The sequence below is a fragment of the Melozone crissalis genome, unplaced genomic scaffold, assembly GCF_028551555.1.
Source record: "Melozone crissalis strain CALT ecotype California unplaced genomic scaffold, PUWL_Pcris_2 ptg000013l_1, whole genome shotgun sequence".
Taxonomy (NCBI): domain Eukaryota; kingdom Metazoa; phylum Chordata; class Aves; order Passeriformes; family Passerellidae; genus Melozone; species Melozone crissalis.
The window spans coordinates 1,745,615-1,764,331 of NW_026535791.1; the positions used below are offsets into that span (position 1 = coordinate 1,745,615).

Below are 18,717 nucleotides of genomic sequence, written 5' to 3' on the forward strand. Positions count from 1 at the left end.
AGCATTGAAACTGATATTCATTAATAATTTCAGTTTATCAACTCCTATAAAGACAGGGTGAATGTGGTGATTTATAAAATGCAATTATGAGTCCACAGGACATTCTAAAAGTCGCATTTTATTCTGCAGTTTCCCACAAGATGGTAAAGAAACGGGTCACATACAGGAAAGATTAGCCTGAGACCCCCACTTTTCCTGAAGTATTATAGGACAAGACAAATCACCTTGCACTGCTTTGCCCTCTAACTATTGAGAAGTTTTTTATAAGCTAGGCAGAACTGCCAAGCAATAATGAAATTTTCCTCCTTCAAAACAAGTTTAATCCATCTTGTAAACTCCTCAAAACACCACTGGATGGATTGCACCAACCAGGGCCACCACTTGGCCCTCTGTGCCTCTTGAAAAATCTGTTTCATGAGACTGTGATAGGAAAGAGGATCTCACACCTACATTTTCACCTCATTTCATGCAGGTGTAAGAACCTGGATTGCTGAAGATTATCTGATGCAAGACAAATGCACTGTTGCAAAGAATCATGTCTTTATTTGCAAGACTGTTTATATTTAAAATGAACATATATGCCAATAACCATTTTTCACGATAAATCAGGTTTGCAGAAACAAATTAAACATCACTAGTGGGCTGCCCTTGGGATTGACACCAGGGCTGGTGACCTGGATGATGGGTCAGAGCACACGTTCAGCACATTTACAGATAAAATAAAACTAGAAGTGGCTGATATCAGATGGTTGTGCCACCATTCAGAAGGATCTGGACAGGCTGGACAAGTGCTGCCAACAGGAACCTCATGAAGTTCTACAAACAGAAGTGCAAAGTCCTGCACCTGGGTCAGGAATTATTCCACGTATCTTTACACACTGGCAGCTGATGAGCTATTAAGCAGCTTTGCTAAAAATGACCTTGAGGTCCTGGTGACAAGAAGCTGAACATGAGCCACCAATGTACTCTTGGAGAAAAAAAGCTCAACAGCATCCTGGGTTACATTAGGAAGAGCACTCAGCTGGTAAAGGGAGGTGATCCTTCCTCACTTATCAGCCCTGGTGAGGGGGTATCTCTTGTACTCTGTCCAGTACTGGAACTGGACTGGGCTTCCCACTACAAGAATGCCATGGACTTATTGGAGCAAGTCCAGGACAGGGCCATAAAGATTATTAAGGAATATCTTTACATAAGGGGATGCTGACAGAGTAGAGACTGACCAGCCTGGACAAGGGATGGATAAGGGTCAGGGAAGATGGCTCTTATTTATATGTGTGAATAAATGACAGAAAGGAATGAAGAAGGAGCCCAATTCTTCCTAACAATGTACACCAACAGGACAAGCAACAATGGACACAATTTAAATCCCATGCCATTCCATCAGAACACAAAGAAACAGTCTGGATTTTTACTGTGACAGAGGTCAAATACTACAAAATATTGCCTACAGAGGTGCTGAGTCTCCACCTGCATAAACATTCAAAACACAACCAGACAGAGTCTTGGACAACCTGACCCTACTTAATCAAGAGCTTGGGCTACATGACTTTAAGAGATTCCATCCAACCTAAGCAGTTCTGTGGGCCTGTAAAGATGATACAAAAAGTTTGAGAATCTGTGGTGATAACTAAGTCACCAGGCTGGGAGGGTCTTTGTGTTTAGTCCTCTGTTCTGCCAGACTTCTTTTTCATAAGCCAAAGCATTTATTGTAGTTATTAATTACCACAATCTGCCTAACTCAGATCCTGGAGGGACAAGCATATAAGCAATTGAAAGAAATGCTCTTTCCATTACTCATTCTTCTTCCTTTTTTTCCTCTGAAGTGTCTGCCAATTTCCAAAATAGAATACAAAACCAGCTGGGTTGCAAGGTTATTTCTTTATGGCACTTTTTATTTAAATGTGTGCATTTACTGTTGAAGAGAACAAAGAAAGGACAAGACATATGGCTTTATGCATGTTTTCCACCACATTGCAGCCTGATGTATTCAAGTAGGAAAAAACACCCTACAGAGAGAAAAGTACAAAGAAGAGAAAGACACCAAATGTTGATGCTGTATGTGTAAGATCAATTATTTATTAATAGAGTGTGTAAATTTTGCCTGCAGTAAGATTTAATGGGAATAGAGAAGGGGGCTTTGCTCCTAAAATAGGTAAACCACATATTACTGCAACTGATATTTTAATTTTAATATGAGATGAAGAGCTAAATGCACAAAACCACAAAGAAATCATAAAAAATTGTAGAAGTACTAGAAAGAAAAACCATAAACAACAGAGCATTTCATGGGCCACTGGCTTGTTTAAATATATCTGTGTTTTGACTGCCTGCACCTGAAAAGTGCATTTATGGCCCATCAGGAAAAGGCACTGAAATTTGTGAGAAACCTAACAGGCTGCAATCCAATGCCTATGCCTGAAATATCTAGAAATGGTCCAAGTCTGGCTGTGTCCCTGGTTGAAATGTACACATTCCAGCTTTTTACAGCTTCAAAATGCTCCATGCAGACCACTTCCCAGAAAGATTTGTATTTTTCATGTGATTAAAATCACTGTGCTTTTGGCCATCTCTGAGACCATCAAGGTCTCAGGTATGCTGAGGTATGCTGCAATACAATAACCTAGAAATGCACTGCTTATGGTGTTACATCAATGAAGTAAGACAGCATCAGTGCCAGAGTCAGCCTTTTCATTGGAATGGAAAGGATAAGAAAGCCCAGGGCTGCAGTACTAAGGCAGAATATGTGAAATTAAAGCATGAAATAAATACGAAGGACGGTCAATGGAGATCTGAATGCCACAATTTAAAAATCATTGTATCGATGATCTTTCAATCATTGTATCAATTAATCTTCTAGTGACACCATCATATTGCAGTCACTTATTTACTTAACATGTCATACCACCTTTCATACTTGATATTAAATTCAGATGAATGTGGACAGACACCATGGAAAATCAAATTAACAATGTAAAAATGTGACTTCTCAGTAAAGCATCAGACCACATGCAAACATTAAGTTTACCTCAGCTCCCAAACTGAGAGAGATTATTTCATCTTCAAAAGCAGAATGTGTATCAGTATGAGGAGGAATTCCTGTTTAAAAAAATAACAAAAACAAACAACAAAAAAGTGACTACAATAATGATAATAATAATAATAACAACAATAATAGAGTGCTACCTCCATTGGCAAGCTCTGTTTCTATGGATGTCCCTATGGAAAACTGGGATGTATGGTTGAACAAACAAAACTAACCATAAACAAGGGAATTGTCTCACGCCCAGATTAGATGGACACAATTAACCTAAGTGTCTTGTATAATCAGTAGAAATACCTAGAAGATAGTTCAGGTTACTCCAAGGCCTTGCTCATTCCTGGATGGACTCCCTGCTGCAGAGAGAAGCTCAAGCACTTTGCTCTCCTTGCAGGCAGTTTAACCCTTAGAAGCAACAATTATGGTACCTATGGCGATTTTGGGCTTTAGGTCATCCACAATAATATATTTCTTCCTCATTCCCTTCAGAGAGGAGTAATTCCAAATCCCTCTATTTCCTAAGCAAATGACTGCATTAAGAATTTCAGCTTCAGCATTAGGACCTGCTACCTCAGAGGCAGGCACTGCTAGGATCACGTCTGCCTGTGCTTTGCACTTCCTAGGCAAAGCAACATCCCTGCTAGGCTAACCCCTGGGTAATACATCTGTTATATACACACACATAACTGAGAATTGCCAAAAGGACAGTCATTTTTAGGGGTTTGTTTAGATTTTTCTTTAATATCTGCTAATTGGAAAGAAACTGCCAATCCCTGCAGCTTGTGTCACACATTTTAATGCCAAATGCTAGAACAGCAGTGTGCATGCCACAGCAAGATCTCACCACATGGTGGGGAACAGCAGTCAGCAGTGAGCAAGGGAGAACAGCAGACAGCTTGGGAAAACTGCAACTGCACCTTCCTCTGATCCACTGCAGGCCAAGGCAGACAGAATCATTCCCATACCATCCAAACCGAAACAGTTTTATTTGATTATCAAAAATTCTACCCAAGTTGATTTTGGGCTGTGTAGAGAATTCCTGAGTTGAAGACAATTTTTTCTGAAGTGTTAGTCAGCTCTATAAAGCACCCTTATTATGCAGCAGATTTTACATCCAGACGTAAATATTCTGAATTCCATTAGTTTCAGGGAAAACAATACAAGTGTTTTATGAGACCAGCATTTAATCTGACAGAAAAATCAGTGAGACTTGAAAACCAAGGACAGATAGATACCTGTTTGTTACAGCTCACAACTTTGCCTCGGTACAAAGCACTGAGGCTCTGCCTCAAGAGGCACACTGAAGTCTGTGCAATTCACTGTGCAGCAGGAGAACACTGACAGCTCTCCACATTGTCACCAGTAATTCAACCAAGACCACATTGACCCACACATCTCATTTAATTTATCTTATGTGTGGTCCCTCCAGTTTAGATACTCATAGCCATAACTCATTTTCCAAAATTTCAAGTATAATTTCCAGGGAAAAAACACCTCAGAACCAAGATGCAGGCAGTATCAATCTGACTGCACTCTGTGCTCATTCATATCCTAATGATTTGCACTTAAGAAAGGGTATTTTGTGTTGGGATTGGGTTTTTGTTTGATTTTTCAAAAAACTCTGCTTCCATTCTTGATAGAAATCTACAATTCTAACTAATTTCCTCAGACGTCCCAACCAGAAGTACAAAATGTATCAACTTAACAGATTGTCAGATACACAAACAAATAGGATCAGACCCTTGTTCAGCAGACACTCTAATTGCTGCCAGACATTAATTCTGAGAGTAAAGCCATTGTTCTTTCTTCCTAAGGACAAATGAGATACTCACCCTGGAAAGCAAGCCAGATACTTAACCTTGATGACTAAGCTTAGCAAAAAGTACAGCACGTGATTTGTTCCCTAGAAGTGTGATTAGAAGCTTGTTTTTCTTCAGAAGCCTCCAGTTTGGAAAAAAATACAAAAATACAGTAATTCCTCATTGCTAGGATAAGGGAACACTGCTTGCATCATATTACTGTGGCAGAACACTACAGATCAAAAATCCAAGCAGCTTTCTGCTAGGTCTCTTTTCTGCAAGGAAAGAGAAAGCTGTCCCCATTTAAACAGTTGCAAGTCAGCCAACCAGCTCAATTAACACTCCATATATCCCATGCACTAACATTATTTCATGTGTACTAACAGCAGGAGAGTCTCCATTTCTTAGAGACTGTATGCACATTACAGGAAGCAAAACAAGTTCGGACTAAAAAAATCCACTGAACTAGAAGACCAAATATGACTATTTATTCCTGTATCTTTTTATAGTTAGCTTTCAAATCATGACCTTGGACTCAAACACCATAATTTTCCATAACCAACTGCAATTCTAAACCTAAGTTCCCATGTGGAGAAACCAGTACTAAAACTTTAGTTTTGTTTCAAAGCATCTCTGGTCACAGAGGAAATACACTAAGCAGGTGCTTAAATCCTGTTCCTATACCATTCCACAGTTAGATGCTACACTCTCCTGCTTTTTAGTGAAGTTGTACTGGTTTGGCTGTAGTTCATTTGCTCCACAGGTGCCCGTATGGTACTATGCTTTGGATGTGTGATGAAAGCAGTGTAGGTAATACATGGATGTTTTAACCTCTTTCTAAGCAGTGCTTACACAGCATCAAGGTCTTTTATGGTTCTCATGTTTCCCCACCAGCAAGTCAGCTGGGAGAGCACACAGCTGGGACAAGTGGCCCCATGTGACCAAGAGAATATTCCATATGATCGTATGACATTGTGATAAGTAATAACACTGAGGGTGAAGTTTACCAGGGATGTCATTACTCAGGGACTAAGCACTGATTGACCAGTAGCTGAGGATTTCTTTTGCATCATTTGCCTTCTTTTGTTTTGTTTGCCTTTTTTTTAACTTTCTAAACTGTCCTGATCTCAAGCCTCCTCACTTTTATCTTCCAATTTTATCCTCTACCTCAGTGAGGGGAGTTAGCAAGCAGCTGCATGGTGCCTAGTTCCCTACCAGGGTTAAATCCCTATATAAAATAGAGTTCAAAATTTTTGAGGGACAAATGAACTTACCTTGTCCAGGTTCATACTGATTTACAGTCAGTTGATCAGGTTTATGTTTGATATACCCCTGCTTTAAGCACTTCTCCAAGAATGGGTTGCAAATTTCAGGAAGACCTGGTTATAGAAAGAGAACTGTAAACAAGACAGGACAGCTTTTTACAATATAACTAGGAAAATACATAGAAGTAGCTTCATATACATGCAAGTCCATCTTTAATGATGATTACTCTGCATCTGCTGCTAACATACACATCAGAACTGGAGGCCTAATCTTCAAGTCCGATATTCTTGAAGGTCTCAAAATTACAAGGGCCACTCTTCCAAGCCCTCTGCATTCAGAAACAGAGTACTCCTTACAAATGCAAACTGTAGTATCTCTACACATAAATAAAACCACATCAAATCAGAGGAAAGGTTTTCACCAATTACAATAAAAAAGTTGCAGTCGAGAAGCAAAATTATTATGCAGAGAGTCAGTTGTGCAAAGAGATCCCTAAAAAATTTAGTCCCTGGAAATTTGTTACTGAATTAGATTAAATATCACCAAAAAATCTGCTGAAGTTAAGCTGGTCTTGAAACAGGAATGGAAGGCATAGTCCTCCAATGAACCTTTGGTTTGCTCTTTCACCAGAGGACTTGATTGAAAAATTCTGCTGCAGGTAACACCAACAAACACGTTACTACTATCCCTTCCATGAATCTACTGATTTTCATTCTTGTTTTCTCCCAAGAAGTACTTATGCTTTTCTGACATACAAGATAGTCTGTGAGACTAGAAAACAATTCACATATCAATCCTCCTATAATGATACAGCTTCACAGTTAAAATCTTAAGATAATGAGAATCCTTCTGTTGCATGCTACATCCACCCCAGTACACATGCACCACCTTAAACACCTTCAAGTTTTACAGGAATTTAACTCTCCTATTTTGCTAGTTTTAGATCTAAGTCTATAAGATGACTCACTTGCTTTGCTCTGACTCACAGCTTTCAACTCCCAATATGAGTTATTGAAACCTTTACAAAATTGCTTTCAGAGCAAAGGAAATTTTATTTCAGTGTGCATGCATCCAGCAAGTTTCAAGCTGGTTGAGATAAATATATACAGCAACATACGTCATATCCCCCAAATAAATTAATATGCAATTTGTAACACATAATTGTTTTATGGAACAAAAAGCTAAAAAGGAATGACAATTACAATCCCAAAAGCCTTATTTGACCAGAGCTCAACAAAGGACAGCAACCTGTTGCTCCAAGTGACTGGACAACAAGCTTAAAGTACTAACAACAATTTGGAAAGAATCTCAAAATTAAAAAGCACTTTTGCGTGGGTGCTTAAGATACAGCAAAGGCTCTCCTTTAACCAGACTCTCACAGCCATAACTCAGCAAGGCTTAAAGGCTTTATATAATGGTTTAAACATCAGTGCAAACTGATATATAAACTTTATATAATGGTTCAAACATCAGGCTTTATATAATGGTTCAGACATCAGTGCAAAGTAAGCACAGTTTAATAGGGAAATTCTCACCTCCAGGTAATGGTTTGTCTTTATCAACATTATTATTATCATAGCGAAACTCATATCCAAAATGCTTTACTCTTCTATGTTTTAAAGTCTTCTGGGCTGTAAAAACACGTAAGTTTAAAGTAAGATTAGACTACATGAAGACTATATGAAACATTGCAGGCAATTTACCATGTTTCCCTATTCCATTCTACCTGTTAAGCCTAAACATTCTTTAATTAGCAGTTAAAACAGAGTATGTGACCCTTGTTGTTCACGCACACACTTCTGCTTATTTTCTTTTCTAATTCATCAAGCATCCCATTCACTGCTGTTGTGAGTCAAAGGTGTTTTTGTATAGGCAAGAAAAAGGGAGTACCAATTTTTTTGAGCCATGCTTAATGCATCTTTTTCTTGCCCTGATCTCTGAATTTACACCTGATGAATACCCTACAGGTACATCAACATCCATCATTCTCATTAATCACCAAGTTTCACATTAGCTGAGGTCAGAATAACCTTTTGCATTGCTCCATGGAACAAATTTACACAGGAAGTCTGAAGTAATTTCCAAGAATTCATTTAATCAAGGATTCAGCTCCAAAAGCTCAAGTGAAACCATCCAGAATGTATGCCTCACTAAGTTATTTGTTTTACATAAAAGAAGACACAGCTCTTCAGTTGGACATCAAATTACAAACAGTTTTGTGTGTGGCACAAGACACATAGAAAATACTTTCATTGTTTCTGGATGCAGGTTTGTTATTCAAGTAAATCCGTTCTGGCATATCAATTCAGATCTCTTGTCCCAAGGAACGGATCACTTGCAGTGTAAGACCTAATTTCTAAAATGCTAAGAGCAACCAAGAATCATTTCTGACACTATATTTCCCAAGATATAGACTTCCTGTAACCTGAAACTGCAGGAAAAAAACAGCATAAAAGTATAGAATGTTGGGATTCCTATAGTTGTACCCACCATTCTGAGTATCTTCATCTGCTTTCCAGTCAATACTTTCCAACATCCTCCTTTCTTCCTCTGGAGAAATAATCTTTTCAATTACCATTAAGCCTGGAGGCAAGCTTGTAGGAACAGCATTTTGCAAGGAAACTGAGGTATATGAAAAAAACATAATTTTGTCACTCTTTAGAGAAAATTAAAAGCTGTGTTCCCTATGGAGATATAATTATTTTTATGATAATATAGCACAGCTGTAGAAATGTTTAGTGATACAATGGAGCTCTCATTGTGGTCTTATTAGGAGAAAGAATGATCCCTTTTTGTCATGACAAAAGAGGGTAAGGCCTGAGTTCTGCATCATTCCAGCACTTTCTAAAAATTTTACTGCATAAGATGAACAAGACTACACTATTCTAACACAAAACTGCTTGTGGCTTTCCTGTAAATGGTAAACAGAATTTCCCAATCACTTCAGGTTTTACCTGAATTTCATTTTAATTTTGTAGAATTTTAGTGATTTACCATACAGCAGATTCCACAGACAGAATAGTCTGTAAACAAATGTGTACAAATATGGAGTACAGAACAATACCTAGGTGAAAGTAAAACATCATTGATGTTGGGACATTCAGTTTGCTATCCTAAGAGCTCAAAAAAAGCTATTTGCTAGCAGAATGTACTACAGGAATCCTTTTTGCTAGACACTATGAAAACTCACAGAAAGAGCAACAGTTCTTGCAGTAAATAGCTTATAATCAGCCAAAAAAAATATGGAGGGGAAGGGGAAACAAAACTACAGAAGTTTCACTGTGCATATTTTTCTTCTTGGAGCTGAGATAGAGACTGCAAGACTAGAGTCACACAAGAAATCCAATGAACTGTTCAGAGATTCTCCAGGCTTCTTAATCACAAAACCTGCATGCACAGTACTGAATGGTCAGGAAATTACTCAAATCTTTTTTCCTTTTGCTTACAAGCAATACAGTTGAAATTAGAGTATCCTAACCTGGAATACAAAGAGCAAAGATTATTTTATGTCCTGAATCTCAGATTCTAGCTTTCATTTTCTGTGTCTACTTACCAAAACTAGTGTGCTTTTACCTACATTTACAATCCAGGAAGTAAAAGCAAAGGGAAGCAGTATGCAGGAAGCTGGATATATAGGAGAGCAGAACAACTGTACCTTTTTCCACAAAATTAATATATAGAACAATGTTTTGGTCACAGTCTTCCAATGTTACTTCCTTTCCATTAAGGGCATTAAAGGCTTTCTTGGCTTCTTCTGTTGTTCTGTATTTCACAAATGAGTATGGTTTATTTGGTGGCATTAAGAGTGTTTCCATTGCTCCATATTCTTCTAGTATTCTGAGCAACTGCTGTCTACTCATTCCATTACCAAGACCAGCATTGGCAATAACCAGGCTCTAAATGAAAAAGAATTAAAAAACAAAACAAAACAAAAAAGAATTAGTGATTATTGTTGGTTCATTTAAAACTAACATTTTACCAAGAGAACAGCCCTATAAAAAAATTAAACCCATGAGCACTCTTTTATGTATTCTGCACAAGATATTTACATTTCCATGAGCTTGTTACACAAGGCTAATGCAACCTTTGCTTGCCCAGCACACAGTGTGGCTGAAAGCCTTGCAACCTCTCTCAGAAACACCTCCTCAGTTAATGCACACTGAAGTGGCATGTGTGTGACAAGTGCACTGCAAGCAAACAGTGGCACTGGCACACATAATTTTGGTGGTTTCTGGAACAGCTGGGAAAAGTGTTCAATTAATTCAAACAACAGCATTTTACTTCTCTAAAAAAACAGAAAATGAGGTTTAGGACCAAAGAGGAGGGTCATTAAAAAACTGAGCACTGCTGTGATTATGCCTATTGTGAAGACTCTGTTAACATCTGCTCTAAGCTCTGCACCAGGCTGTCTGCCAAAGACCATATTTTTCAAGATTTACCTCATTATTAATTACTGCTATTTTCTGGAATGTTATTGATGGAGGGACTCATGTGTGTGAAGGACATGCAGAGGTTCAAACAACTCCTTTCACCTAATCTACAAAGACCCCCACTAAACAACTGCTGCAGCACATGCAGCAACTGATGATGTTAATTCAGATAATCAGACTCTTGCACAAAGCCTGGAAGTATTTTCTATATTCCTAACACAAATTTTCCACTAGCACTAGGATTTTGTTTCACATATCATTTATTCAAATGTTCTGTCATCAAAAAGGACCTTGCTGGATCCCAAAATTATTCTTTGGATAGATTAGATTGATAATTGATAATAACTGGGACAGTTTCAAGGGGAACAAGTCCCAAATTACAGACCCATTTCCATGCAACACTAGAAAGACACAGTCCTTGTTCTAAATAGTTTACAATACAAACAAGTTTGCTGAGTCATTAACATCTGTCCATGTGATTTGAAATTTGAGCAAAAATTAAACCAAATTTTATTACAAAAATGTATAAAGATCTAACTGATGTTTTCATATTTGAATGGGAAGAATTTGCAGGATCAGGATGAACAAGCATAGGGTAAATGATACTGCTCTACAGTGTTTCAAGCCATTTGTATTTCCTTATAAATTAGAGAGTGAAATTAGAAACTCTGACTTCCCTATCTGTCTGCAAGTTCCTGTCACCTCTTGCTGCATCAGTATCTGTGAGGTCATTCTCTGATCCGCTGCAACTCTACTGTGGCAGAACACTACAGATCAAAAATCTAAGCAGCTTTCTGCTAGGTCTCTTTTCTGCAAGGAAAGAGAAAGCTGTCCCCATTTAAACAGTTGCAAGTCAGCTAACCAGCTCAATTCCCACAGAACCACAGCCTTAATAAAAACAAGATGGAAAAGATTTCCAAGATAGACATGTTTTTAATGGTGAGCTCAGATGAGACAAATTACACTTGACAGAGAACCATGGAAGATATAAAGGTACAAAAGTTAAAAGCCTGAGGAAAAAAAAAAAGAAACCACAGAGAAACAGAATAAAAGTTTACCTACTTCAATAGCATTTCCAATGCTTCCTCCTTCCTCCTCAACCCAAGTAACTACTGTTTCAGGTTAAAAAAAAAACCTTATCCAAAGGCCAAAGTCTCTCCATAGACCCTGAACTGCTGAAGTACAGTTCTGCTTTGAAATCAAAGAAGCACAGAAAACCCTCAATCTCAGGAAGTCCATTTTTTAAAAACTGCATTTTACACAAGACATGTGAGAAGAGAACACAGATAAGCAGCATTTTAACACTACCATCAAAATCTCACCTACCTGTGTTGCATGGGAGACACACTTTATGCCCTCGTGTCTCATCAACATATGCTGAGCTCTGACTTGCTTCCTCAATACTTTCTTCTTCATTTTCTGGACTTTCAAATGATCTTCACTGGTTTTAGCTTCCATACTGGTTCTCTGGAAAGTAGAAATAGCAACACACAGTAAGTGTCCTGCTTGAAAAGGATCTCTCCCAAAAATAAAGCTTTAAAAGACTGCTGTGATGCTTGATTTCATTTTCCCATTTTTCTCTTCCTCTTCACTCCTTTATTCACACTCACAGTATCACTAGATCCATTTGTGGGTTTTAACCTGTCTACCCCTCCTGTTTTCATACAGCAATTTCAGCTAATTTCCTTCTCTCTGCAGTCTCTCCAGAGCAGAATATGAGAAAAAAAGAACGTGTGGAAGTGCCATGAGATTTGTATTGTCTCAGCTTCTCAGTTATTCTCATGCCTCACCAAATGCTTCAGTTGGAGATGAAATGTTTGGCTCCTTTTACCTAATTGCAACCAAGTGTGACATTTGGCCAAACTTGCCTTTCTTGAGAGTAGAAAAAAAGAGAGTAGACTTACATGTCCTAGAGCAAGCAACTAGGATGCTCCACACATCATTTACCATATCTCCCAAACTTAATGAAAATCACATTCCTGTTGTGTGAAGGAACAGAAAACTGTGTACATATATATAAATATATATTTATTAGCCACTGAATTTCATAGCAACACGGAATTTACCAATCAGTGAGTACTTATAGGTCAATGGCATTCTCCAGGTTTTGCTGCATCTTTTGCCACTTTTGGCCTAACACTACATTGAGATCATACAGTACCTTCCCACATTTCTTTGAGTCTACATTCTTTTCCTTTCTCTTTTCTACTTCCTTCAAATCCAAGGGAGGAGTCTGGATCTCATGTAAGATTATGACAAAGCTCCCAGACATTGATGCAGTTTGACTTTGACTTTATCTGTCCCTATAACACAACCCCTTACCTGTATTTTAGAGGTATCTTCTCTTCTTTGCCAAAAATCCTCCTAACAGTATAGCTGGACAATGCAACTGCAGCTGTCTGTCCTATTCCATTCCTTTATCATCACGACCTGGCAACAATCCTTCCATCTTCTCTTCCTGTCAAAAAAATGGCTTTGTTTCAGTTATTTTTAAGGGAAAAAAACAAAAACAAAACTAGGTCAATCACCCCTATATGTAATTATTTAACTCTGTCAACTGCCCCAACAGTCACTCATCCACTTGCATGCCTTCTGGCTTGCAGGACAGCAGAGTTGCTTCCCAATACCTAAACTGCAGACACAACCATGATAATATGACAATGTACTACAAAAAAGGGTAAAGGTAAAAAAACCCCTCATATTAGTATTTGCTGCAACTTTGTGTTGAATGACTTAGCAAAAATGTTGTTTTAAAAAAGCACTGATATGCTAGTAAAATTGTTATAAAATATTGACAATAGCTCCAAACAGTTTAAAAGATTCTTCACTTAATCAAGTGTTAAGTACACAGAGAAATGGTCCTCTTAACCTTCATTAGTTAAATAATGATCAAAAAATCTCAAACTTGCTTAAACCAAAAAAAAGAAAGCACAGTGAGACACACACCCCAAAAAAAACCTTAAAAAAAACCCACTAACATCCAACCCCCAACCCCCAAAAGCAGAAGATAATTAGAAGCCAACTGAGAAGGGAAAAATAAAACTCACAAGAAAAGAGGGACAAAAAGTTTTTATGAAGTAAATTCTCCTAAGTGCATCTACTGGGTCACCCTTACCAAGATTCAGCTGACTAGCAGGCTCCTTCAGAAGCCTGCTATAACCAACATGTGCAATTACAAGATTTCATAGAATCACAAAATCATTTAGGTCACAAAAGACCTGTAAGGTTGAGTTCAACTGTTAATCCAGAAATGCCAAGTCCACCACAAAACCCTATGTCCCTAAGCATCACCACCTACACAATTGGCTCCAAAAGGCTTATTCTGTCCCACCTTACTTGCCACACACAGGTGAACAAAAGCCCACATCTTTACAGCCTACACATGAGCAGGTTCCTCTGCAGAGGGTGTCAGGCAGTCCCAAACTACTCCACAGGAAAGTGACACACCTTTGGCTTGGTGAGTTTACAGAAAGAGAGCAAAAATACAGGACAGGATAATACTTTTGAGCTAAGCAAATTGGATTTGGATGGAAAAGCATGGAGGCTATGCACATCAGCCATACCAGCCAGACCACCATCATGCAGCCTGCAGAACAAAGGACTTCAAGCTGAAAGGGTCAGGCCTCTTCCATAACATCTGCACCTCTACATAGTGGAAGACTTCATGTGATCTCTGGGGAAAGCATTTCAGGCCTTTAGTCAGGTCCTCACAAACACCCACATCCTCCAGGCAAAAGCAAAGAAGTCATGCCACAATATTTGTTAAACTAGCACAGAAACTAAAGCTGAAAGACTTCTTTTTATCCTTCCATAAACCCTGAACAAGGGACAGCTGAGGTGTGACTCAGCTGTCTAAATAGCACCCAACACTGGCAGAGATGACCTAGCCCACAACACTCAGCCTCTCACCTGCTGCTCAAGAAGCTGAAGACCTTCCTGATGTGCTGTGTCATGCTTGCCAGCATCACTCTGGTGCCTCCAGCTTCTGAAGACATCCTAAACAGTAATACCTGCATAGCTGAGACAGAATATTCCCTTGGTCTCTGTCTGAACTGGGTCTAAACTCTGTGTCTTGTCTGTTGCATCATTACCAGTGGCTCAATTTGGCAGGCAAGTCTGCCCTGATTTCTGAATAAAGGAATCACACTCAACTGTATAGAAGTAGGAAACTTCATTTGCTAGGATCTCACATCTCCTTTAGAAAGGCCCATACGACTATAGAAGAAAAAGGATTAATCCACTGTTAAATTTGTTACTGTTACCACCTAGTTTTACAACAAGTATTTTTAAAAAGTAGCTACTGAAAACGGGTTCCCCTTACAATACGAGCTAAGGTTACACACACTTTACAAAACTGGCCTGAAGCTACTCCAGAGGTTAATGTAAAGCTTTAACGCAATGCACGAAGCTTGTCTGCTGTAGGAGCCGCCTCTGAGAACTGAAGTACCAGGCGGGCGGGCAGAGCAGAGCGGCGGCTGTCGGCAGAGGGAGCGCCGCGATCACATAAGCCGCGATCTCTCTTACTGACTTATGGCTTGGTTTTATGCCACAGTCACGCCACAGCAAAAGTATAAGGACACAGTATTCACATAAACATCCGGGAGGGAAAAAATACATTCAGGAGGCCCTACGGTGAGATTTAAGAGCTCCAGCACTTGCCAAACGCGCCTGAAAGCCGCAGCATATCCAGGCACTGGCATGTCCCCGCGGCTGTCCCATCCCACGTCTGCGAGGGACAGCCAGCACCAAACCTCCCACCGACACCCCGCACACCCCCGCGCTCCGGGCACTCCCTGCAAACAGGAATATCAAGAATCCCTGATAACAGGAATAACCACAGGAGCGCGTCTTAGAATCACGGAATGTTAAGGGTTTGAATAGACCTTAAAGATCAACCAGTCCCAACCCCGTGCCATGGGCAGGGGTGCATCCTTCTAGACCAGGTTTCTCAAGGCTTTGAACACTGCCAGGACTGGGGCACCCGCAGCCTCCCTGGATAACTTGTTCCAGGGCCTCACCACCCGCACAGCAGTGTCCCTTCTTCTCTGCCCAGAGTACACACGGGGGAGGCTATAAAAGCTGTGAGGCAGACGTAGGGACTGACTTGGCCTTCTCCCCCTTGCACCACCTCGTATGACAGGGACAGAGATGGAGCCGGAGCCGCGGACAGGCCGCCGCGGGCTCTGCTCCCCGCACAGAGCGGCACGGCGGGCACGGGAGGGATGAAGAACCAGCGGCAGAGACCGCCCGCGTTCCCACCGCCCCCGCGGCTCTCTGTCCCCAAGCAGAGCCCGGCGAGGCCCGGACGCTGCAGCCCCGGCCCAGTGGGCGCGTTACCTGCAGGAAGCGGCCATGTCGGGGCGGGCACCGGCCCCGGCACCGCCCCCGCCGCGCCGTCATGGCCCCACCTCGGCCCGCTGCCCGCGGAGCAGTGCGGCCGGCGGGAGTTTAGCGGCTGCTGGCGTCTGTCGCTTCATTGCAGGTCAGGGAAGCTGTGGGATCTCTGCACCTCAGTTCTGACCGCATGGGTTGTTGGTTGAGCAAACATGCGCGGTCTGTGTCTGTCGCATTGGATGACATGTTAAAAGACACCAGTGGTGTAAGACAGGCGACTCTTCAAAACAGAGCGGCGGTCGATTATCTATTGCTCGCTCATGGACATGGATGTGAAGAGTTCGAAGGGATGTGCTGCATGAATCTCTCAGATCATTCAAAGTCAATTCATGAAAGTATCAAAAATATAAAGGACAGCATAAATAAGCTTGGCGAGATCACAGGATCATGGATCGATCAGCTGGTAGAATTCTTTGACATCTCTCCCATTTGGAGAGGAATTTTATAGATAGGATTCTATGTTTTAATAGTTCTTCTAGTCCTCATACTTGTTGTCCCATGCATATTTGCATGTTTAAAACGTGCGATGAATCGGATAGCGAAAGAGATCTTCTTGGTGCAAACAGAAGGGGGAGATGTGGGATCTCAGCCCCTCAGAACTGAGGTGCAGAGTGACTGAGACCACCCCTGGGGGGCTCGGGAGTCCTGGAATGTTGCCAGAAATGTCTGGTGGCTGGACTTTGATCCTACACGGGAGACAACATCAGTATGAGGATAGGAGGATTTCACTGGGGTGAATGGTGAAGGGATAAGTTAATTGGAGTGTGAGATACAGGGTTTAAGATTTCTGTACAGGGGGGTCTAAAGAAGTAAGATGGAGGAATTGGGGCGTGCCCTTCTCCTTCTTCTTCTTCTTCTTGGCCTCCATCTTCTGTGGTGATGTTGGCACTTTGGGATTGGTCCTTACTAAAAGTGCACTGGTTAATAAGGGTAGAGGGTATTGGAGAAAAATGATAAATATTGTATACGTAACTCCGAGTATAAAGATAAGTGACCGCCCCGGGGGCTCCTAGAGTGTGCCCATGGCTGACAGCTGAGCAGACCTCTGTCAGGCCAAGAGAAAATCTTTTAGATAAACAATTAATAAACACCGAGACCAAGAAAAGATCTGAAGTCCCTTCTCGTCCTTTGAAGCGCGGGCTGCCCAAGGCCACCCCGGGCCTTTCCAGACCATCTAAACAGCCGAGAATCCGACAGGAAGCCAGGCTCTGATGTTCAGCAAAGCCATGTGCTGGGTCCTGCCTTTGGGTCACAGCAACACCAAGCAGCGCCACAGGCTGAAGGAAGAGTGACTGGGAAGGACCTGGGGGTGCTGGCAAACAGCAGCTGAACATGATCCAGAGTGTGCCCAGGTGGCCCAGAAGGCCGATGGCATCCTGGCCTGGATCAGCCAGGTGTGGCCAGCAGGAGCAGGGCAGGGACCGTCCCCCTGTACCCAGCACTGCTGAGGCCACAGCTCCAATCCTGTGCTCAGTTCTGGGCCCCTCAGTGCCAGAGAGACATTGAGGGGCTGGAGCGTGTCCAGGGAAGGGCAACGGAGCTGGGGAAGGGTCTGGAGCACAAGTGCTGTGAGGGGCAGCTGAGGGAGCTGGGGGTGTTCAGCCTGGAGAGAAGGAGGCTCAGGGGGACCTCATCACTCTCTGCAGCTGCCTGAAGGGAGGGTGCAGCGAGGTGTGGGTTGGTCTCTTCTCCCAGGAAACAAGTGACAGGACAAGAGGATGTAGTCTTAAGCTGCAGGAGGTTCAGGTTGGACATTAGGAGACATTTCTTCATGGAAAGAATGATTAGACCTTGGAATAGACTGCCCAGAGAGGTGCCAGAGTCACTGTCTCTGGAGATGTTTAGGAAAAGACTGGTCATGGCATCAGTGCCATGGCCTGTTTGATATGGTGGTGTTGGATCGAAGGTTGGATTGATGATCTCCAAAGCTCTTTTCCAACCTAACTGGCTCTCTGATTCTCTGGCAGCAGCCAGTTCTATGTGCCAAGATTTCCCAGTGTCCAGGCCAGGGCTCTCCCATGGCACATAGCCATGTTGGGGGGAGAGGGACCCCATGCTGGGTGGATCCACGGCAGTCGGTATGGCAAGGGGAAGGGGGTGAGCAGCTCCCTACAACCACCTTCCATGGACACACATTTGCTGTCACTGTGGGACCTCCTGTTCCTGCTCACTCCATGCGTCCCAGCTCCACTTGCCAGCAGGTCCTCCCTGTGCCACCTTTTCTCCAAGTAGAGCCAGCTCTTGACCATCCTCATCTCCACCCACAGTCTCCACAGAACAAGTGCAATGATTTAACCGTACATGCAGTGAGACACCATCCCTCATCCCCACACCTGCCTCCATTCCTTCATTGGAGCCTCCTCCAGCAAAGGGGTCCAAAACCAGATGGGAAAAGCCACATCCACACTGCAAGTTAAAGACAGCTTCCACCAGGCCAGGATGAATTAAAGACAGCATCATGGCTTCTCCCAGGCTCTCATGCTCACCAGAAGAGACCATCCCCTGGGCAAGCCAACATCACAGCCAGCATTGATCACGTTACCTTTGGCACGCCACAGCACTTGGGCAGCGAAAGATAAAACCATGCCAGTCCACACAAGGCCATGGGAAGAACGAGCCTCTGGCTGTACATAAATATTCCTCTGCACCACTCTTGACCTGGCCAGCAACCCCCCTAAGGCTGTGGAGTGAGCCCACACCAGTGAGGGGCCTGCCTCACTGAAAGGAAGCATCTCCACACCTCACTGACTCCCTGTGGGGAAAGTGGTCCCTTAAATCAGAGATACAGTGT

The 18,717-nt window shown here is 41.9% G+C and overlaps 1 protein-coding gene across 1 annotated transcript in view; it reads right to left on the reverse strand.

Annotated features, from left to right (window-relative positions):
- The window catches only part of ALKBH8 (alkB homolog 8, tRNA methyltransferase), a 44,678-nt gene extending 28,778 nt beyond the window's left edge, over positions 1–15,900 (reverse strand). The window contains exons 1-8 of the mRNA XM_054271802.1: positions 15,870–15,900; positions 12,855–12,990; positions 11,859–11,999; positions 9,758–9,998; positions 8,593–8,724; positions 7,638–7,733; positions 6,111–6,215; positions 3,026–3,096 (exon numbers count right to left, since the gene is read on the reverse strand). Coding sequence (XP_054127777.1) covers positions 3,026–3,096; positions 6,111–6,215; positions 7,638–7,733; positions 8,593–8,724; positions 9,758–9,998; positions 11,859–11,990 — 777 coding nt within the window. The 5' untranslated portion in view covers positions 11,991–11,999; positions 12,855–12,990; positions 15,870–15,900. The remainder of the gene's footprint in view (positions 1–3,025; positions 3,097–6,110; positions 6,216–7,637; positions 7,734–8,592; positions 8,725–9,757; positions 9,999–11,858; positions 12,000–12,854; positions 12,991–15,869) is intronic.
- Between the last annotated feature and the right edge of the window lie 2,817 nt (positions 15,901–18,717).